Genomic DNA, 22773 nt, shown 5'->3' with positions numbered 1-22773 from the left:
AGGAATTAAATCAGTGGCTCCTCCCTCAGGTTGGAAGTAACATCCACACTGTCGTGGCTGATTATCTCACTTATCACAGTTCTAGTTTAGGAATATGTGGCTTGACGTACAAAGAGGGGAGGTAATTCACCTTTTGTTGAAGTTAAAGGAACCAGCAGGAGCCTCCTAGTCACGCAGGCAGGGCGGAGATTGGGACATGAATAATGTATCAGGGTGGGAGGAGACGGTTTCGGGGTTTGACCACAGTGAGTTACGCGCGTCACGTAGAGAAGCTAAGAGCCAGTTTGAGACGCGGTTTGAATGGCTGTTTTTACTCAGACTGGAGGGGCTTGTTCATGCACAGACCACCAGGTAATACCAACTCTCTATCTATTTAATGATCACTCTTAATGCACAGGTTACAGAGTGAAACGGGTTTGTACTCTTAAGAGTTTGGGCTTGTTGCTTACCTTACCCCCTGTTGTGATAGAAAACTTTTTTCAAATGTGTTTTTATGTGATTTGCATCATTATTGAAATAACTTTACGCACGCCGTGTGTTTGGATGATTTATTTTCTAAAGGTTGCTTCATTTTTATCCTAAATCTGTGACCAAAAAGACGAACTATTGTAAATAAGCTGTTGTCTGAATATGGAGTGAAAGGAGTTAGAATGTGTCACCAATTACTAGGGGTTAATAGGTCCCAAATTTCCACATTTGTTAATCAGTCACTTGTCAGAAATACGAGTTGCCCTCATCTCCCTTCAAATGGGCTGTTAGGCATTTCTTTCATTGAGGATTCAGCCTGCAGGAGCGCAGTGTTTGTGTGAAAACAGACAAGGCAACGGGGAAATTATGTTTGCGTAAAGATCGCCATGAGTTCTCTCACAGGATATGAGGGTTCAAATCCATACGGGCCAATAAGCCACCGGGGCTCAGCGTGTGCCCTAAAGCTTGCGTCTCACTAGTCTCAGCATGTTGGCGGAATGAAGGCATCTGTCACGGGTTATTAACAACCTGCTGTTACCGCTCTGATGGTGCCAAGCTGCGTTTTCATTACCTGGGATCACTGGCTCTGACACTTGTTGCAGCACCTATTCGGTTGACTGCAACGTGCTTGTTTGTGTTTTTGTTTTTTTGTTTAACCTGTGCTGCTGCAGAATACAGTTGAGATTCATAGAGCTGTGTGTACCTCCGGGATCACGAGTGGGACGACACTCCCCATGTGTCCATTACGCGCCGCTCCCCCTGCGATTATTTACCTCCCCTGATGTGTGCAAACAAGACGCACTGTTGTGCTGAAAATCAGGGCACTGCTCTGTCACAAAGTCCCCTCTACTGTCCGAAGGTTCTTCCCTTTCCCTTCTCTATCTATTTCTTCATAAATAGGAGCAGGGTGTCAGGGATAGAGATCAGCTATGCAAAGGGGCTCAAATCTCAGCCTGGCACAAGCAACGAGAGGTGACAGAGCGCAGCCGGATTCCCAGGATTGCTTCGACCCCCACCTGACCTCCCACTTTTTTTTTTTGTTTCCTTTTTTAACAAGCATTAGTGGATATTGATCAGATCCGGATTTGATGTGTAACTTGTAATCCAGGGACCCCTGAGGGGATTCTCCAGATGGCCACGGCCCTAACTCCTAAGTAAAGGATTTCCTTAATGCAGTTTTTCTCTAATTGTCCTCACTAGTTTTTGTACAAGACTTCAGTGTTCAAAGTAACAGATCAGATATTTAACTATTTTTATTACTTCTTGGCTTGAAACAAAGTGTGAGAGTTTGTGGTTTGTTGGATGCAGTGTGGTTCAAGCTCTGGGAGCTGGGATTCATCCTCCCACACTTTTAAAGCCCCTGATTTACATTATTTTTGTCCAACTCTTAAATATCTTAACGTCCATTATACAGCTGTTAATATTATATTACCACTTTGCTTAGAAAATGTTGCACTGCTTCAAATGTATTTATCTTGGAATAGCTCCCGTGTTGTTTTCCCCGATATGCAAATATTCGGCTCTGCTCTGTTTCTTCCTACCTGGGGGGGAGAAGCAGTTTGACGTGAGTGTATTTCATTAATCACTAGATCACCAAGATTATGTACCACACACAGTCCTTTGTTCTCAGTGAACGTTTCGTTTTTTCTTTTTCTTTTTTAAATGAGCAGGAGAACATCGGCCTGCTGTTTTCCTGCTCCCAGGTGTTTTCTTATACAGGCTTTACAGATGGGTCAGTAATTGCATTTGTCATGTTGGGTTTATCATAACATGGAGTCTGGCTGTTGCTGTCACTGCCTGATTTATGACTCCTGGCTCGGTGGGTCTCTTAGATCCTCTTCTAACATTTGCTCAACAGGCTTTAAATGTTTCCTGTTGTGAGATGAAAGCCATGCTAACACACTGAGGCCACCGTCTCTCACTGTTGCTTTTCTGTCACTGGTCTGGCTTTGGGTATATAACGCCAGTCTCATCCCATCGCCAAAGACCTACCAAATACAGAAGTACAGAGTCATCGAAGAAAAGAGATGCTGGCTGACTGCAGGATTTACCATTGAACATGTCGGTGTTTATTTGCATGGACCATTTGCAGGTTTTTTGTGCACGGGCTGATGGTAACGCAGTAGCAGAACCATATCAGTTTATCTCTTGTGAGACAATTGGTAACAACAAGATCATTGTCTCTGTTTCCTGATGCATTTCTGATTGAGTGAAGTGAACTGTATTGTCAGATTGTACTGTTTTCTGTCACGATAAGAAAATCAGGCCCTTGTGGCTATTGTTGTTTGCCGTGAAACATGTCTTTAATTTTTCCGTTTGAATTAAGTCCTTCACTACAGATAAATCTCTCAAAAGAAAGTTTGGGGCTCAGTTCTTTCCCTCAGTGAGATGCAGTGATTCTGATATCATGCTATTACACCCACATACAGTCTATTGAACACAGATTCTGATTATGGAGCAACACACAGAGGACTGGGAGTGTGTGTTTGGTAAAGACAGACGGCCCGATTCTTTGTCATTTCTGAGAAATCTCTCCGTCAAGAGACAAAGCTGAGAATGTAAGTTATGGAATAATAAGTAGATCCTTCGGAAAGCTGAATACGCCATGAAAGAGTTTCAGTGTAAGGAAATGTTAAAGCTTATTTTTCTGATTAAATGTATTTCTTTTTCTGATTCACGGAAGAAATGGGTGATGCACAAAGGCATGGCGGTTAGTGAGAAGGTCATGGGTTCAGATCTGGGCTTGGTCTTTCTTTGTGGAGGTTGCATGTTCTCCTTGTGCTTGCATTGGTTTCCTCTAGATACTCTGATTTCTTCCCACAGTCCGAAAACATCAGGTTAACTGATGAGCCTGAATTGTCCCTAGATGTGACTGTGAATGTGTGTGTTTCCCTGTGGCTGACTCACTCCACCTGGAATAAGTTGTAGTATTTGTCAACATCCTGTTTATTTCCCTTATAAAAGGTTAAAAAATAACTGAATAAACATTTGTGGGATGGGCAGCAGACCTGAGTATATAGGTCGCACTTTCTTCTCACTGCTAAAAAGCTTATGTAATTGACATTAGATTTATCACAAGAAGTACTGTGCTAAAAATAAATAATTTACCAAACGAACATTTTCTTACTTCAGTTTATGTTAAAAATATTATGATTACAACGTTTTGCCTTTGGATTGTGTGCTGTTGTACTTATTGTGACTCATATCACTGTTTGTCACCTTTATTAAAGCTCTCTTTTCTGTGCCTCTGTTTGTTTACCCTTTTCCATCCACTCTTTCTTTTTATAGAGCAAGGCATGGCTGGGAAGCCTTTCCGGGCTACCTATATCTGGACCAGCATCATTTCCAATCTCCACACCCATGTGGAGGTCAAGCGACGGCGCCACAACCTGAAGTCCTACCAGGACTGCTTCCTGGGCTCAGAGGCTGTGGATGTGGTGCTGGCGCATATCACCCTGAACCGGTTCTTTGGCGATGAGGCAGTGCCGCGCTACAAGGCTGTCCGTCTCTGTCAGGCCCTCATGGACTCCAGGGTATTTGAGCCAGTGGGAATTAAGGTGTTTGGGAAGGAAAAGAAGAAAGCCTCATTTGAAGACAGCAGCTGCAGTTTGTACAGGTTTCTGAGTCCAGCCGCCAGCTCCTCATCACCGCTGACAAACTCCCACTCCACTAGTACTATTGAGAGCGGCTATGACTCACCAAGCATGAACAGGAACAAGAGCAGCTACAGTCCATCACGTGAAAGGTACAGACTCATGTCACAACATCTTCAGGTCCAGCTTTTGATTTGCTTTGTTCTCCCCTCTCCTCATAGCCGGAGCTAATCCTCGATCCAGTATGGCTTTAGATCTCCTGCCTATGAGAACTGCTGATGCATTAAATGGAACTTTTCAAGTCCCATCGTGCGCTCACGTCTTGATAAAGGCCCCTGTCAAATTCAACTGTTGACTTTCAATCAATTTCACCCCGTGAGTTTTTTTTTTTGTGTGTGACCATGATAAAAACCTAAATGCAGCATTTTAAGAAATATGAAACTGTTAAAAGGAAATGGTTTCTCATGTTTCATGTTTCCATTTCTATACATGGCCCATTAGAAGCTACAGAAAACGGCACATTTAAGATGGTACAAGGAATATATAGAGCGAAAACAGTTTTTTCTTTTCTCAGCCGGTAACAAATATACATACCAACATTTACATGTTAAAAAAAAAACTGCTACAGTATCGCTCTGTGAGTTGCAGTAACTTGTCTAGTTAGGTTAAAGTGAAGACTTAAAGTTGAAGCTGATTTAGTTTAAGAATTTAAGCCAACATACAGACAGCTTAGCAGAAAGCCTCTTGTCAATACACACCTTTACATTAAATTATCGTAAGCCTTCAGTGCTGAGGGGACTTGTTCAGGGTGTTTATATGTTGTCTTTTAGACCAATGTTAACCATGACTTGGATAAAAACAACAAAAGATTGAGACGATAAACAGATGTCATCACGTAGCAAGATTAGTTCCTGTACTCTTTTTTTCAAGTCTTTATGCTCAGCTGAAAAAAGTGTGTCTATAGCTTCCTTGTGTCAAACCGCCAAACATGTCAGCTGACTGTCAGCATTGGGAGTCTTCAAAGGAAAAAGACCAACATCCTTTGAATCACAAAATCCCCATCACTTTGAAAAGATGGCATCGATTTTAGAGGTTATTGTTTATCGCATTGCAAAAAGAGGCTGAATGCTTGACACACGAGGCGCCAACACGTGGCCTCAGCAGTTTGTCCCTGCTCTCTTTTCAATCTGATGCTGTGAGACTGTCAGACTGGACCAAAACAGATGTGATGGTTCTGACAGGAGAGAAAACATTCAGAGTCACCATGTGATTTAACTGTTTAATCCAACCGAGTTATTTACAGCGGGAGAGCAATTTATACCAGGCTGAAAGGCTGAATTGTGCATGTGTTTTAATGCTCATCAGAGAGAGCATTGTGGTCAAAATTGGGCAATATTTCTTTTTTATTTTTTTTGTCTTTTTTTTTTTATTGTGAAATGAATGTAATCAACACAGTAGCAAGCTGCGACCGAATCTCAGGTACAAGAAAAACATTGGCGACACGCTGCTGCATCTGTTCTAGCAAAGAGTCTGTTTAAATTTAGTTCAATCATTTCCACTGATTGCTGTTATTATGCCACTCTTCAGAAGACAGGAGCTGAGCTTCCCCCCAAACTCCCCCGTGAAAACAGACAGATCACTGGAGGACGTGCTGAGAAACCTCAACCTCAGCTCAACCATCACCCCTCAGATGATCAACCTCGGCCTCTCGCAGGAGTGTAAGTCACGTTCTGTGTGATGAGACACGAGGGCACAAACGGCAAACAGACGCCCTGTTTTCATGTCTTTGACACTTAAGGTTTTTGTATCTGTGTGTTTTTCACAGTGGTGGATGAAGTCTGGCACCAGCAGGCAGTGTTTAGACTGCTGCAGCTGATAGAGCTCCCCCTGTTGGAGAGCTTGTTAGAGGGCAAGAGTGCTTCACGGGCTCCCCTGCATGGCATGGACAGTGACCCGGACCTGTTGTACACATCAAGCTACCTGGACCGAGAGGTTCTGAAAGCCTTCAGTGAAGCACAGTAAGTGCTCAAGATGCTGCTTGGTTTTTTTTTAATTAGTATTGCACAGTTTTCCTTCACTTGCTGCTCTGCAGAGAATGTTTACTTGTTTGTGTCTGTCATGCTTCGTCATGTAGGTGGCAAGGTTAAATTCTTTTGATTAGTCAATGACAAAAACAAAACAAAACAGCAGTTACATGGAGCAGTGTTAAGTCTTAAAATAATGTCTTGAACTAGAAACATTTTTTAAGAGCTTCAGAGGTTTGGCGGTGCTTTTTACTTAACTTGGTTTGTTTAAAAGTGAAGGTGAAGCTTTTACATAAAGAAAAGCAAAAAACAGTTGACCCGTTCTCAAAATCTAATGAGGATTAATGATACATCTACCACAGGTAATTCTAATATAATTAATTTGGTCTTATTATCTAAAGAGAATCTTCTTGTTGACAATTGTGTGTTTTCATTAGATTTTTTGATGAATTTGAACTTCTACCTGTAATGGTGTATTTCTAAAGATGAATGGATGGAACAGTTTTACAGTGCGATGTTCCACAAAGTGTTTCTAAATCAGCCAAGAAAGATGAATGCACTTGTTGACCACTAGTTATCCGTAATCTACACCTCCTCTCGAACCATTAGTGTTTGTTACATTTTGTTCATTTGCACAATGAAAGGAGCAGCTCTTCAACTTTGCTATGCGATACTATACTATACTATTTTCAATTTCTATTCTATGTGGCTCCATTTTTACAAATCTGTTGACAGTTTTCAAAACCATTATCAACATTATTTGTCCAGATTATCATTTTCATCCCACCTCTCTCTTTCTCCTTACTATTTCATGTTTTTCCCCTCTACACTCATACACTGTGAAACCAGTAAGATTGTCCTGACACGTTCCTTTCTCCTCAGGGCTGATGCGTGGATGTCAGGGGCGGTGGATTGTCTTGAGTTTCTGCCCGACGACCTGGTGGTGGAGGTCAGTCGCGGTTTGGCCGCCTGTGCCGACGACCTGCTCCAGTGTAAGAAGCTGCTCTATCAGGCGCTGGCTCAGCATTATGGACACACACAACAACCGCCTCTGCTCAACAACCACATCTTCGATATCCACTCTGGTATCTCAGAACTACTCGGTAAGAGCTGGCTTTAAAAACATTTTTTTAAATAAATATATATATATTCGCATTAGCGAATGTGACCCACAGTTTAGGTTCCTTGGACTTGTTTTTACTGATGTTTTTGTTTTCTACCGACAGTGAACGGGAAGCAAGAGCAAGCTCTGGAGACGTTACAGCTGAGCCTGAAGCTGCAGGACTCACGCAGCCGGGAGGAGCTGCGTAGGCTTCTGCGATTCATGGCCATTGCAGCCACGCCGCAGGAGATCAAGCTGCACAAAGAGGTCTGTGCGCAATTAGTGCGATGATTCTCATGCATCATGGCCTTAATATTCACTAACACAAGGTGCTTCACTTAGATTGAGAACAGAATGGCGGTGAAAAGGTCTTTCTCAAGTGCCATCGTGTACAGCAGGAGACTCTCCAAAGGAAAGGTGGACTTGATGGTTCTGTTCATGATGGATAACCACTGTGATCTCTTCAAAGTGAGTGGCCCTGATTTCCCTCTTCGCCCGTGTGTGTTCAGTATGACGACATGGCAATCAGCCAAACCGGCAGATTTATAGAAATGCTGGTTATGCAGGTTATTTTGATCACATATTATTGCAGTCTACTTTTTTTTTTTTAAGAGCAGTCAAATACTACCGTTGCATCTCAAGACTTTGACTGTGATGGACATTATTTTCCTCTATGATTTTTTTTTTTCTATTTAGGTGACATAATTATCACAATCAAAATAACATTATTGACACATTTTAGTTTGTATGGTATGACTGTTGAAAGCCGAGGTAAATAGTCAGGATAAACAGAGGCTGCATGGCTTATTTTTCCTCTCTCCTCCACCAGATTCCCGGCTCGTTACACAAGATGGTTAGTGACAGAATAATTAATATAGTAAAGGGGAAGGATCCAGATTTGATAACAGGTTTGGAGATTTTTCTTGTATCTTCTCATTTCTTTTTTTACATTCAGTTCTTGAACTAAAAAAGTGGTGTGACTGCAGATGAGCCCTTGTTTCATTGACCCCCCCCTCCTCTGCCTGTCTTTACTGCAGGGTTAACATACTGCACACGATCAAGTCCTAAGGCCTACTCGGAAAATGCCCAAAAAACTACTAAAGAGGAGCTTTTGTCCTTACTGCAGACGATCCACGAGAACCCCAAACTCTCCACCAAAGAAAAGAGGCGGCTGCTGGGGCAGTTTTATAAAGGTCACCCGGAGATTTTTGTCCAGTACTTTGGAAACAGACTGTCCACTGTTAAGATGTTGCTACAGTAATATTTATTAGTAACCAACATACAAGAAGCAAACGTGTGATATAGCGTGCGAGAATGAGGTTCCGGTTTGAGAGTGAATGTTTATAGTTGTAAATAGCCAGGACTACTGAAAAAGAATGTGAATTTTAAATGTCTTAATAAGCTGCGATATTTAAGAACTGAGTCTTACATGTTTTGTTCAGTGCAGGACACTAACATGTATTGTCCCTGTCAGACTGTTGCTTTCCGAGAAAGACTAAATAAACCCCGGGTTCTTCAGAGGCCTTTCACATTGTCTACAGTGCATCTTGATGGCGTTACAAGTCTGCGGTCGGCATAGAATTATCGGCGTATGGCTTTTCAATAGGCAGATTCTTTGTGCATGTGCAATAGGAACAGTGTTAGTAATAATAATTAAAAAAAAAAAAATGTTCATGTGGTTTCTCATATACAATGTGATGCAGGGCATAACTATGAGTGAGCAACCTTCAAACGGAAATTGGAAATTTAAAAGTCTGATGTTGTACTATAGTAAACAGAAAGAGGCATTCATGAGTCGGCCCTCTGGCTCTTCTCTGCTGGTTGCAGCAACTCAACGAAACAGATGTTGGGAGCGTTTTTCTTTTGCGACGGGAATCTTTTAGCTGCGTTTTAGTGGCATCGTCAGGGTTTGCTTCTAAATGAGGTTTGAATTATCGTTTTAACCATTTGAGGAAATCGCTGTCACATTTCCAGGTTGAACCCAAAAACATCTTGTTTGGGCTTTTCACAAACGTTCTTACATTTACATGGCTGTGTTTCAATGCAACACGTGTAATTGAAAGGAAAAAGCGACCGATGACTCCTGGAAGGGTATGTAGTCTGTTCCCTCCACGCAAGAAGATCTTTGAGGGAATCTCTAATATTGTGCGTCCAGCCTCGACTCAGTGAGGTTTTTTTCAGTTCGATACCAAGTCTCCTTTTAAGCTGAGTGGCATAATTGTGACATCTAATGCTGCTGTATACTACTGAGGTTCCCTGTCAACTATAAAATGTTTTACACCCCGTCTTTCTGTATAATGAAAATAAAAGATAATGAAAAAAAAGAAGTTTTTATTCTTGAGTAGTTTCATTGTTTCTGTTAATTTTTAGTTTGTTATTGGTGCTTTATAAATGGCATGATCAGTAAATTGAAACTAAATCCAAGCAATTAATAACCTGGTAGATTCTCAACAAAGTAACTGAGTAATTAGTTCCTCAGAGCAGCAGTTATTTCCAAATTGAGAAAATATCAAAGTAGATTTCAGAGTAATGTTATATGTCTTTGTTTGTGTTGAAGACTGAGTATGAAGTTAAACATTTTCAGTAATCAACGTTACATTAATCTTTAGGAGTACAGGTAAAAGTCATCCACTGTGAAAATGTGACTATTTGATTTCAAAGTGGCAAAACATTCAGATTTACCAACTTAGTGCCAGTAGTGCCCCCTACTGGTGGTCATAACGACGACAGCCGCTGCGCTTCAAGAGAAGTCCACATATTCATCCATTTTCTATAAAAGTCTAGAGCAGGGGTGTCAAACTCAGATCCAATCCCTAACAGGAAAGACTTCATCTAAAATCATTTTAAAGTCAATTAAAGGAAACGTAGTTTCTTGAATTTCTTTCCACTTTTATTGAGGAGTTTTAGTTCCTTCAGTTATCTAAAAAAACAAACAGGACAAAAGAACAAAACCCAAAAAAAACAACCGTGCGTCCATTTGTGATTTGTGGAACACAAGGCCAAAACTGAGCTGTATGCCAAAATCAGGGGCTGAACTTAAAAAGATTTACAGAATATTGTTCAGTTTTTAAAAATAAAAACTGTTGACAAAGTAAAATGCACAAAAACAGTCGGGTGTGCATAAGGTACGTACATCTGGGTGACCGTGTGTGTGTGTGTGTTTGCTTGTTTTCTGTACAGAGACGAAAAATGATCACCTGTTCAAGTTACATTCTCAAAGCCTTTACTGTGTTGGTTGTTTTATCGGATCCTCTTCTGTTGGCGCGATCGGTAGATGTCGTGTATTGGCGGAGCCACGGCTCCTTTGTCGTCCTCCTCGTCCGAGTCCGCATTGGGTCTCTTGAGTGACTTGGCAACGGCGTGGTTCTCCATGGATCCGTTGCCCTCCCCTCCGACATCCGGCTGTCTGCCAGTGATCAGCTCCACGGCGGCGTCGACAGCTACACAGAGGAAATATGTCAGCAACGTATTCCGACAGTGGAACGACATTTTACTACACCATATCATGACAGCTATCATTCAGAAGTGTCTTGCTGGTCACTGATGACTGACGCTTCCATCACCACGGCCGCGTCTCGCTCTCCCCGTCTAAAAATGAAACGCTTCCCGATTCAGCTGAAGTGCTGACAAAAGCAACTTACTCTCAGGAAGTGTGCATCGCCTGAACGTCTCCATGAGCTCATCCACTTGAACAAAGGGACCCTGCAGCAAGAGACAATCACAGACTCCTTGAGTCCCGGCACGGGGGTGGGGGGTGGAAACAGCTGCGGACGCTTCTTCTTCATGGCCAATCAATAAGAGGTTGATCGCATTAAGCTGCTGATACTCACAGTGAAGCACGTAGGCGGAGGCAGCAGCTTCATTAGAATAACAGCAGCGGGGGGGACTGGGAAAACTCCACCGGGGACGGGGTGTAAACCTGGAGCTGTGGGGAATACAACAGATCTGTGTCAGCGGAAAATGCTTCTGTATCTCCTGATCAGAAACCAAAGGAAAAGATCAGAGATAAAAGGATCATGTGGACAGACGCAGTTAAATCACACAGCAAAAGGAGCATGTGAGCACAGTGCAGACCTATGAAACAATCAAAGATCTTTATCCTCTATAGTGGAATCACTCAAATATAAAAAGAATTTACTTGTTGTTGTTTTTTTGCTGTAATTCAAAACTCTCAAGTCAGTATTAATATTCACAATTGCAGAATTAAATCTTGTGTACTGACTACTGAAACTGACACAATTTACCATTTCTAGTTTTAGAAAAACTTGACAAACTTTACGACGACAATCCTGAGTTTCCTGATTCTGACTACGTACGCGCGAGGTGACGAGGCTGGAACGGGATCATCTGATTGGTGTCTGGCTTTGGGTACTCGGGTTTACGGTCAGCCTCGTCCTTTGATGTTGGCACAGAGGGAGCCACCACGGTCTCTGGAAGTAGTGCTGCCAGTTTGGCACGGGACACATCCTGCAGAAACAGAGCAAGTACATGTTAAACATCAGTTGACGTCAAGAAGAGAAACGGGAGCCCACAAAGGAGAAAATCCACACCTTGTACCCAAGAGCCTTCAGCTCACTAGCGGAGCAGGGATACAGGTCCATGAACTTGTATCTGTCTACGAGTAAGGCTGTCTCTTTGCCTTCATACTCGTCCTTGAAGGCAGTAAAACGCCGGCGCTCCACTTTCAGAATACTGGCCAGGTCTCCGATGTTACTCTCAAAGGCCAGGAACCGAGCCCAGATCTCACTGAGGAGGAAGAGTCAACAAAAATGTCACCAAGACCATCGCTTGTGCGATGCACGCAATCACAAGAAGCGCCGAATGACGAGCCGACATTACCCCGACTTTTCTGGTGATAGGCTTCCTGAGGTGAGGACACGTTCAAACAGAACTCTAGTGTTGTTGTCCTCTGAGGAGCAAAACACAAAAACAATGTTAAACCGTGTTTGACTGACCTCCATCACGTGTCTTTAAATTTAGGATACAAAGACATCACTATTTTAGTTGATTTTGCATGCAATATAAATAACAGCACAGATTTACATACCATTGAGGTGTGAGAGGTAATCGATGTACGCAAGTATGTACTCTGGAATGTCGCCGTATTTCTTCAATCCAAGCTCGAAAATCTTAAAGGCCACTGATTTATCCTGTTGGCAAAAAAATAGAAAAAGGACACACAAGCTCCTGAGGAATTCAATAGTAGAGAGAATGTCTCAGTATTGAGATCGACGCATTGTGCAAACATTAAACTAGTGGGTTTGGACCTTAAAGGTGGAACAGGAGTGAAGTTTATTTATTTTTTAACCAGATTACTATTTATTTCATTGTGTGCTTTAAAGAAAATAAATATAATCGTAATAAAAAAATAACACTTAAAATTGAGATTTTGAAGATAGCAAGTGTAAAGGAGCCGTTACCTTGCTGCAGTAGTACTCCATCAGTGCTGCAGTCACGTACACATGGTGACGTGTGCGTAGATCCTCGCGGGCCTTTTTGAAGATGGTGCGGCCCGATTTGATGCCCTCTGCCCTCCGGGCGAACTTCATGTACTGGATGTAGACCAGCGTGGGGTCGATGTCCTCAATGGCCAGCAGCTTGTTATAGATGCTGTGGACCTTCTCGTACTTCATGCGGCTCTGTGGGGACAGGAGACGACACGTGCTGGTGGGTACTGGCGTTCCTTACTGCCTGAGTTAGATAATGCTGGAACACCCAAAAAAACCAAATACTCACTTCTTCATAGTCAGCAAATGAGAAGTACAGAAGCATGTTCTTTTTCAGGAGAGTCCCGATGGCACGTTCGTATATGTTTGCTGCCTCATCACTAAACAGTTTGGAATTATTCATGTCCTAAATGAGAGAGAAGTACAGCAATACATTTTCAGAGTCAGTAGAAAGTCAGACTTTACAGTCGATTTATTCAAAATGAAATGACTGGTTGTATCTCTTACCCCTTTTTCTGCCAGTAGTTTGCTGGACTGCTCCAGATACTGGGCTGCTTCATACCATATGTCAGGATGATGGCCCAGCACCAGCAGGCACTGCTCATAGGCAAACATCACTGCAACCCACAACACAACAGTTAACTACAGCGTCTAGTCACAATATTGAGTCACTTAATCTAAAACAATCTTTGATGTTCACACACGTGAGTTTCTGTTAGAAAAGTGAAGGGATCACAAAGGCCAGAGGAAAAAGCCCGGCACTCTCATTTCTAACACTACCAAACTGTACATTTCTGCCCCCTAGTGGCTACATGCAGAGAGAAATATTCATCCAATATTCACAGGAATATTATAAACTAAATTAGAACACTCATAACATACACTCAAACGTTTCAAGCTTCTTCTTTTTCTTTTTAATTGATTGGGATGATTATGGTCACTTGTTGTTTTCTAAATAAAACAAAAAGGCCGAGAATGGTTCAGATGTGTGCAAAAAATCTTCAATGTCAGATTTACTGTTTGAAAGTAGGGTGTGAAAGATGAACAAAATCCAATGAATCCCAATGATTTGTGATGCACTTATAAATCCCTTTAAAGTGACATGCCAGTACAATTAAAGTCCTCAAATAGAAACATGATTCCAAAGTCACGGTGCTGTATATCTCGGCTACAAGTGGTCACCTCTCTTTGTGATGAGGGTCTGGTCTTCTGTGCGCAGTGGGTTGCTTTTCTCCCACTGGATGTACTTCTTCCACATCTCTACTTGCTGTGCCTCCTGAGGGGAGTTCTGGGGAGGGACTGAGGGCGCATTCCTGTCCAGCCCTTTCATCACAGTCTCATACTCCTGAATTATGCCAAACGCGAGCCAGTATGCAGAATTTGAGGAAAACAGTTCATATCAGATGGACTGAAGACAGGTCGGTACGTGCTCGTGACATTTCGTTCTGTTTCAGTATCTCACCTTAGCGACCCTCCTGGCATTCATGTAGTCTCGACTCCGATCCTCAATCATCTTTTTGGCTAAATGCACATTGATTCCCTTTAATCCAAAAGGAAAAGTCAATTTCTTTCCAGTGCTGGTACATTTGAGAAGTTAAAACAACACAGTGAGAGCAAACAGAAGAAAAATATAAGTGTGGGTGGATCACTCACCTCTTCATATTTGCTGTAATCTCTCCAGAGCTGCTCGATGTTGATCATGGGGTTCACGCAGCCTCGCTGATAAACCCTACGAACTGCAGTGATCCTCTGGTTCTCTGCATACGAGCCCACCGCCTCGCTGATCAAACAGCAACACACAAGAGTCAGTGGAAGATCTCCGGGCATTGAATCAGGAGGGCTCACAACATCACAGGGGAAACACTTACACTCCTTTGAGGAAGTTGATGTAGTCCACCCAAATCTGTCAAAGAGGAATGAACATCAGTGAGGCGACAGTAGCTACCAACGGCGCATATTCACTGGCACAGCTGAGCAGATTGCATGTGTGTACCTGATAAGACATAATTTCCATGCCGATTTTATCCAGAGCAAAGTCGTACGCCTGGGCCATCTTCTCTCTGCAGAAAGAAAAATGAAAGAAATGGAGGACATAACAAATGGATTTCACAGCAAAGTATAAAAACACGCCTCATGTGAGAATGTTGCCTTACTTGTAGCTGGGAAGCTTCCCTTTGGTTTCTCGGACATATGAGAGGTAGCATTTCCACAGGTCAATGTGCAAGACTTTCATTAGACATCTCTGAAACAACTGTGTGAGCAGAAAGATGTGAGGTAAACAACGAGAGTACATTTCTTAAGGCTCATGTCCATTTTGGGGATGTTCCTGTAATAAACCCATGTTCAAACTGATATAAAAATGTGGTCGTTTATGCCATGTTGTGGGATTACCAGCCACATGGAGACAAGCCAGCAAAGCCCGATTTAAAAAGGGGTGTGGGGGGGGATTCCAGCTTCCATCCAGCACAACACTTTAGGCATTCTGCTCGTGGCCTACTTATCAGTGAGCTCCTCCAAACTCAAGAGAAAACACTCCAAACTGCTTTGAATCAGGCAAGATGTGTTGAACTCGGACAAATTCTGAACAAAGTAGACATTTAGCAAAAGTCTTGTAGGATTTATTGGTAATAATGAAAACAATAGAGGGGAGAAAAACAACGCAGAGGTGAAAAATGTAATCGTCTAAGATAAAACAATGATTTAGGTTACACTTATGTCATCAGTCAGAGCAGACACATATAGGTACTTTTTGCCATTATAAAAACAATCAAGACCAAGGCAGAACAAAATGCAGGTTTGTAATAAAAATCTGGTACAACTTTTCATTCGTACTGAAAAATGAAAAAACACCATCTTCTGTCAGCTTGGTAAAACCAAAATGTTCACTTGGAACACGTGGTTACGGTTCTGTCAGTTTCCACGAGTGCGATGGACACTTACCTTTTCTACCTTGTCATAGTTTTTAGCTTTGATCTGCAAATGAGAGTGTAAATGCAATGTTAATACAAATTTCTCCTCTGCTCAAGAGGCTTTTACAGGAAGCATGCACTCATGCAAATGTTACCAGTCCAACACGCTTACACACACACACACACACACACCCAGAGGATCAACAAAGTGAAATTCACACAAGAATGACAAATTACTTTTGAAAAGGGGTTTATTTACTTTATATTTGTGCCACAGAACCCACAACAGATAATGCAGAATTAGAATATTAATTAAAAAATAAAAAAAATGCTGAAAAGAGCCTGAAAAGCAGTCGTGTTGTTTTCAACATCACTTTACTTTCACTGTCTCACTGGTGTGTTTCTGGGAGGAAACCGGTTACAGCAGTGGACTTAATGTTGCGTTAATGAGGCCGTTACTTGCTCTGCAGACCTGCTTTATCTCTCCATTATCATTAGTGTGCTTTGGAAAAAACAAGAAATATGCTAAACATGCCTTGTTGTGACAAAAAGCAGTAGTTAGCTGGGAAATATCCCCTACAGACTGAGAAAGGAATGCTGGGATGCAAGATGATAGTTATCTGGGACCTAATAAGGAAGAGGTTAGAGAGTAGGAAGACAGTCTTTTTGGAGAAAATGACACGACAATTTCTACCCAAAACAGGCCTGTCTAAGGAATTTAGACTGAACTTTGTTGATGATTTATTCACAAAGACAAATACTGACTTAATCCGAGCCTGTCCAGCTAGTTCATTGTAAATCTTAATGATTTAATCAGGGGTTGCGAGGCTTTAAAGGCTAAAATATTATTTAACACAAACAATGAACCCTTCCTACTATATAGCATATTCAATTTACATGGTACAGCTTTTCGCTGTTAAATCATGTTGATTTTAAATAAAGCAATTGGAAATCAATTGAATTAAAAAGATAACCGTTTAGAGAACAGACTTTTTAAATGAAAATGTACAGTGAAGACAGAATCAATTATCTTACATGTTCTGTTCGACTGAAAATCAGCCGGTTTAGGTCATAAAAATACAATCTAAGTTTGTCTAAATAGTAAATTTAAGGTTTCAAAGTTTCAGATATTACACATTAACAGGGTCATTTCAAAATACATTTACTTAAAGGAAAAAAAAAATGTTTTTATGTAGTTTAATAAAATAAATCAGCCTAATTTCCCATGTAAAGATTCAAATTGATCAGAAATATAAACACACATTTTCATAATGTTTTAACGACTCTCCCCTGGTTGACTCACAAACCACATCTTTCAGATTGGACTGAGCACTTTTGAACATCACCTAATTAATGAAAAAAAAAATATTATATATATATATATATATATATATTTTTTTTTTAAAGTTACTGAAGTGAATTTACTCAAAATATCTGCAACAGATCATCATTTAAGCACTTTCAACTTGGAGAAGAAATTTAGGCAGTTACACATTCGGCAGGACGATGTATGGAACACTAGAGACGGAAACTCTTAGGGTCAGGGGGACGTATTAGGAATAAATAATGTCAAAAAGACGTGAGGGAAAGGAAAAACTATGAATGACTTTATTAAAGTGTTAGTGTGATGGAGATGAATGAGGGCAACACTTGCAGACTATAAAGAAAGACTTAAGAGTTAAGCTGATTATTGCCTACAGTTCCTAACTGCTCGTAATGACTAAATCTCCTGTCAAGCGCACGAGAACCAAGAAATAGTTAAGACACATCATGCAACGTGTGCGGCGATCAAGTTGTGACGTACATAAAGACTCACACACCTCCAGAATCCCAGTGTTTCTTAAATCAGCACATAAGGAAACACGTTTTGACATTTCTTAAGTCTCTGGGGTCATAGTTTAACTGAAGTTCAACACAGTATTTTAACCATTAATCCAAGAAAACTACTTTCAAAAAGCATGAGCAAAGTCTCCTGAAGCCGTTTGCCCTCAACGGGGTCCTTCAGTTATCTGCACGCACCAATTAATAACCCCGAGGGCTCAAGCTGGGAGCTGCTGGCCTTCGCTAAAAGCAACATCCGTTATAGTCAGCTGGGTATTTCAATGAAGGAATTGGGCGAATAAAAGCTAAGTGAATTCTACAAATGGGCCTTAAAAAGTGTGAATGATGAAAGAGCTGTAGTGAGTTGCATGGTGGGCAATTTGTTTGTCACACACACACTAACAGAAAACACACTTGGCTGATATGTGGATGGAAATTCACATTTGTCTGTATTTCTCCAGTGAACTATTGATTCTTCTTGGTGAGAAACTATCGTGGAAGGCCGGGTCATGGGCTTAACTCCGTTCTGCTCAATGCAAATGTGACATTTGTTTTAAAAAAAGGGAAAAAAAAAGAAAAAACACCATGTGGTTCAGATAAGCTCGTTTCTGCTCTGCATCAGTCAAAGTTGCAATTCATTGCATGTTTTGACTGATAATAGGACATTTCAAATTTATCTCCCAACACCAGCGACAGGGACACCCACAACCATGAGCTATGTACGCTGGAAAAAATAAGGCTTGCACTTTCAAAAAGCAAATCACTTGCATTGCATGCATTATATGGACATTTTTGTTATTCCTAATCTCTCACTGAGCCCACAGGCCAGTCAGACGGCCGCATGTGGCTCGTGGGCCATTATTGGCCAGGTCTGCTGAGTGACCGTCCATACTTACCACGGGGGAGGAGGTTTTATATAATGATAGCAAGCCGAGTTAGTAAAACATGCTTTGGACTACTGTATAATGCTTTAACAGTGATTTTTCTTTTTCTTTTTCTAAAGCAAAAGTTTAGGTATCCAGTTGGTCTTTTCTGCAAATGGTAACCTCAAAGCAAAAACCTCAGATTGGTAGTTTGGGTTTAACTGACTACTGAAAGACAGCCTCTTTAAAAAATAAAAGGCTGACAGGATATTGGAGGGGAAAAAAAAAAAAAAAAAAAAAAAAAAAAAAAGAGTTGGAATTTTGATTGTAGGGAAGCTGACTCAGTAGAACAAATATAGGAAATAACCAGACTAATGTTACATATTTACTCACAAATGACCATCCCCGGAGTTGTTTTCCCTAATTAGCTTTGAGAATTTGTAGTTGTTTTTCTTAGCCGTTACAAATAATTACAAGTTGGTGGTTTTGGTTGTATGCTAGTCATGTGCTTGTATCTGTATTTTTCTTTATTTTGCACTGTTTGAAACTTTGGAATCTTAATTACAAATAGATCCCACTATGTAAGGGTTTAATCTATTCTACATTCTACCTCTCCTCCCATGAACAGAATTCTCAGATTTCAACAATTAAGGATTCAATATTTAAAAGGTAACTATGTGCGCTATATGTATTGCATTCTGGCATTCAGTGTGTAAACGATTCAATAACTAGTCTGCTGACAGCTTTAAAAAAAAAGTTTCAGGTGTATTTCAGGGCGAATAATTGGAAAGATCTCGACTTGCACGAGGCAAAATTACTAGTTTCCAACCAAAGTTATTGACTGTTATTCACATTTAATCCTCTTCCAAAGAGATGACCGTTATCGCTCCACTTTACTTCATTCATCTGATACTTATTAGGGGAAGAACTGCATAGCGCAAACTGACTAAATTGTATTTTTTTTTAGTAGTTTGGCTTTATTAGGTAGCAGATTATGGAATCATGTGAAATCCCTGCAGTTTTAGCCTGATGAGCCTACGTATAGTACATACCATTTTAGAACGCAAAAAAACTCCTCCACAACCAGCTACTACAAGTTCAAGATACAATCTGCAGTTAATATTTAATTGGCAGCATTGAGGTCACCATTTCCCAGAAATACACCCTGGCCCCTCCACTCGATACCTCTGTGAAGGTTCTGTCAATGTAGTTCAGATCAGGGAGTGGGAGTGGTTTGCAGAAGAGGTGGGCATCAGGAATTGCTCGGGCTAGTGGGTGGGGGTGGGGGCATAGACATAAATATATAAATGTGCAAGGGAAAGTACAGTAATCACCCTATTAGTATCAGTAGCCTGTTGATGTCATCAAGGTTCGTATTGTCTCCAGGGAAAGAATGGGCCACACAAACAAAATACTTTGTTTATAAAGTCATCCAAAAGAAATGACACAGGAGGCAATAAATTGACACGACAAGTGAATAAAAGGATAATGCACTCCAATACTATTAAAATAGTTTTAATACTGTTGCAGACCAAACATGCAACAAATGCACTTTACCCCCGTTTAAAAAAGAAAAAGAAAAAAAAAACGACGCAGAGAATATCGTTTTTGAAATCCTGGGAACATGAGAAATATTTGGTAAAAAAGTAAGAAGTTTAGAGCTATTTTCCCCTTTGCTTGGCTTCAAAGACACAATTCTTAAAAAAATTAATAAATAAAACGGACAAAAGCTGGATACACTGCGTCCAAAAGTTCTACATAAACTTTTTTTTACTGCCGTTTTAAATGACTTTATTCAATAAGCTACTAATATTGTTCGACTAAAAATACGGAGAAGCGACAGTAACCAGGCTCTGTAGTGCAACAAAAGAATTGTGCCTTTAAACGTCACTGAGATAAACAATTTGGTTGTGTGAAATTCACATTGTTGATCATGTTAGAAAAAACCCAGCCATGCACACTGAAGAAAAGAAAACGTATTAACCTCGGCTTCAATGAAAAGCTTCCAGAATCTGCCGGAACTTGGGAATTGCGAGACAAGTCGTTCATATGTCTTCCTCGCTTTATCTATGGGTTGGTTCTAAAGAAGGAGAACGCATTTACATTGAAAACTATTCAACAGCTAAAATTAAAGAAAAGCAGTGATGTCAATCATGTTGAGGGGTAGAAACAATGTAAAAGATGTTTTTAAACAAAAGAGTAACTCGTGATTCCCCTCCCCAGCCACCCTTATTCCCAGATTCCTTAACCCCAGGAATACAACTCTGTGTCACTAAACCTGTGCTTCTCGAATCAGAATGCTCCAAGCGTCAAGGTCATATGGGTTTTCTTCCAACTTCTTCTCTGCCTTCTTCACCTTCTCGGGGATGTACTCGGCTGCTGCCTGCAACACAACACAACAGAACAAAATGCTTGATCTCTTTGGAAATACAATGTGATGGCGACTACGAAGGCCCAGGGTGGGAGAGGGCCAACAGGGGACTGAACAGAGACAAAAGGCATGGGTGGATCATTCATTACTGGACCTTGGAAACACGTTGATCCGATCGTACTAGAATAAGAAACACGAGACGAACAGTAATGGCAAATCAAGTTATCGACTGCTAAACACTGATCTCGATAACTTGGCTTAAATCAGCTTGTGCATTTGAAAAAAATTCAACTCAAGGAAATCAATATGAAAGCACGTAACAATCATGTTCTGATATTGCGAAAACGTCCAATTAACCGTGAGTGTTAAAACTCGCGTTAAGTAGCAACAATGCTAGGCGTGCTACATGCTAACGTTAAAGCTGCACGGCAAGAAAACTCAAGTGACTGCATCAACACGACCTCGGTTAACATCGCGGAGGAAAAGGTCGACGCTGAATGCACATTGAAGAAGAAGTTCAAAGTTTGTGATATTATCCGATTGAAAACAAACGTCGGAACACGCCAACGTATGGGTCCGTGGACTAGCTAGCCACGCAGTGGAGGTGCATGTAGCTACCTGGTCGGCTGCTCCCTCGGTCGTCATGGCTGGACGAGTGATCTGGGTAACAAACGCGTTACCGACTGGATTAATGTGTGAATACAAACGTAGTGGCGCGTTTTACAAAATACTAAATAATCGGCATAGCTTCACAAGAGGTCGATCGCGCAGCGCAACAACCACTCGCGGTTAAAACGGGCTCGATGTCTTAAAATGGCGTGAACCATCCGGCGGTTCCGCCAGCAGCAACACTTCCGGTACGGCCCTTCAAAACAAGCGCAATTACCAATCGCACTTCCGGTACGGGCTTTCAAAGTAAAGTTCGGTGCCCAGGACACAAACAAGTCAAACGTAAACAAGAGTGCAAACTTTTAGTTGCCCTTAACTTTCCACCTCTGGTTAAATGTCATTTATAATACTAAAACATATGATGATTGGTCATCCCTCAAAGGGGAACTCTTGAATGTTACAACAGCAAGTGTTCCTGAAGAAAGAGGAAGCATAAGAGATTTTATTGCACATGAAATAAATGGAGTTGAGTACAGAGGAAGACAAAAGACCTAAGAAATGTCACGTAGGCATGTAGACTTGAGTTTTCTATAGCAGCTAAATGTGGCTTGATGCTGTTGTATACTCCGTATATATATATATATATATATATATATATATATATATATATATATATATATATATATATATATATATATATATATATATATATATATATATATATATATATATATATATATATATATATATATATATATATATATATATATATATATATATATATACATACATACATATATACATATATACACACACACACAGTATATATGTGTCCTTCCAGGTGATTCAATTAATAGCAGATTTATTTTCTTATCTAGCTCAATGGTGACTTCTCGCTCTGAACATTGAAATTTACTCGGATAATCTCTATTACTTATTAATGTATGTGAGCCTTTATTCCTCTCATGCAAAGAAACAGCCCCGATGATATCAATTGTTTTCTAAAATCCTGAACTATCTCTTGACAAAAACGCAACAAGAGCTGGTTATGTCGGACCCAATGATATTCGCCTCGTGGCCGGTAGGGGGAGACACGCGACGGTCACCAGGAGCGCGCGCTTGCATGTGTCTGGTCAGCCACCCAAACAGACCAGAGCAAATAAACGCAGAGCAGTGAGCCACTGACCAGTAAACAAAGATCTCTTTAGCACAATTAAAAAGTTTTACAATAATTTATCCAGTCTACGTGAACAGTATGCGTCCTTAATCTACACGCAAACATCAAAAATATTGAGTGTGGATTGTGTCAGTAGACCAAAACCTTGTGGAGGAAAAAAAAAATGGAGGAAACAAAGTCAAGCACGAAGTTACTTTGCTTCTGATGTTATATTGCGTGAGACAGAAGGGGATCAATACACTGGCCCCATGATGTATCCTTCCCGATAAGCTAAATATGGTAAATGCATGTGTGTCACTCGAGTTCCCCTGCTCCCGCAACAGTTGTGTTTGCTGATGATAAATCAAGTTGGACAAGAGGTATCCACACCTGTTGTCCAGCTGACCAAG

At 40.9% G+C, this 22773-nt stretch overlaps 2 protein-coding genes across 2 annotated transcripts; one reads left to right on the top strand and one right to left on the bottom strand.

Moving 5' to 3' along the window:
- Positions 1–231: 231 nt before the first annotated feature.
- Positions 232–9487, top strand: depdc7a (DEP domain containing 7, paralog a). The gene is made up of 9 exons (XM_080489598.1): positions 232–351; positions 3757–4213; positions 5649–5779; positions 5887–6079; positions 6968–7188; positions 7312–7454; positions 7530–7655; positions 8017–8095; positions 8225–9487. Exons 1-9 carry the CDS (start codon positions 336–338, stop codon positions 8446–8448), a joined length of 1590 nt encoding a protein of 529 aa, XP_080345724.1. The 5' UTR covers positions 232–335; the 3' UTR covers positions 8449–9487.
- A 571-nt stretch (positions 9488–10058) lies between these two features.
- On the bottom strand, positions 10059–21448 carry cstf3 (cleavage stimulation factor, 3' pre-RNA, subunit 3). The gene is made up of 20 exons (XM_080458512.1): positions 21217–21448; positions 20506–20610; positions 20212–20307; positions 15575–15607; positions 14788–14885; positions 14628–14694; positions 14503–14537; positions 14288–14414; positions 14097–14174; positions 13817–13979; positions 13142–13251; positions 12924–13040; positions 12608–12826; positions 12235–12337; positions 12027–12096; positions 11738–11933; positions 11504–11654; positions 11018–11112; positions 10829–10889; positions 10059–10627 (listed from the first exon to the last, which is right to left on the bottom strand). Exons 1-20 carry the CDS (start codon positions 21241–21243, stop codon positions 10428–10430), a joined length of 2151 nt encoding a protein of 716 aa, XP_080314638.1. The 5' UTR covers positions 21244–21448; the 3' UTR covers positions 10059–10427.
- Positions 21449–22773: the final 1325 nt, after the last annotated feature.

The sequence above is a fragment of the Lipophrys pholis genome, assembly GCF_963383615.2.
Source record: "Lipophrys pholis genome assembly, chromosome: 2".
In the NCBI taxonomy this organism is placed as follows: Eukaryota; Metazoa; Chordata; class Actinopteri; order Blenniiformes; family Blenniidae; genus Lipophrys; species Lipophrys pholis.
The sequence above is the reverse complement of the archived record's forward strand: the minus strand, read 5'-3'. Positions and strand labels throughout refer to the sequence as shown.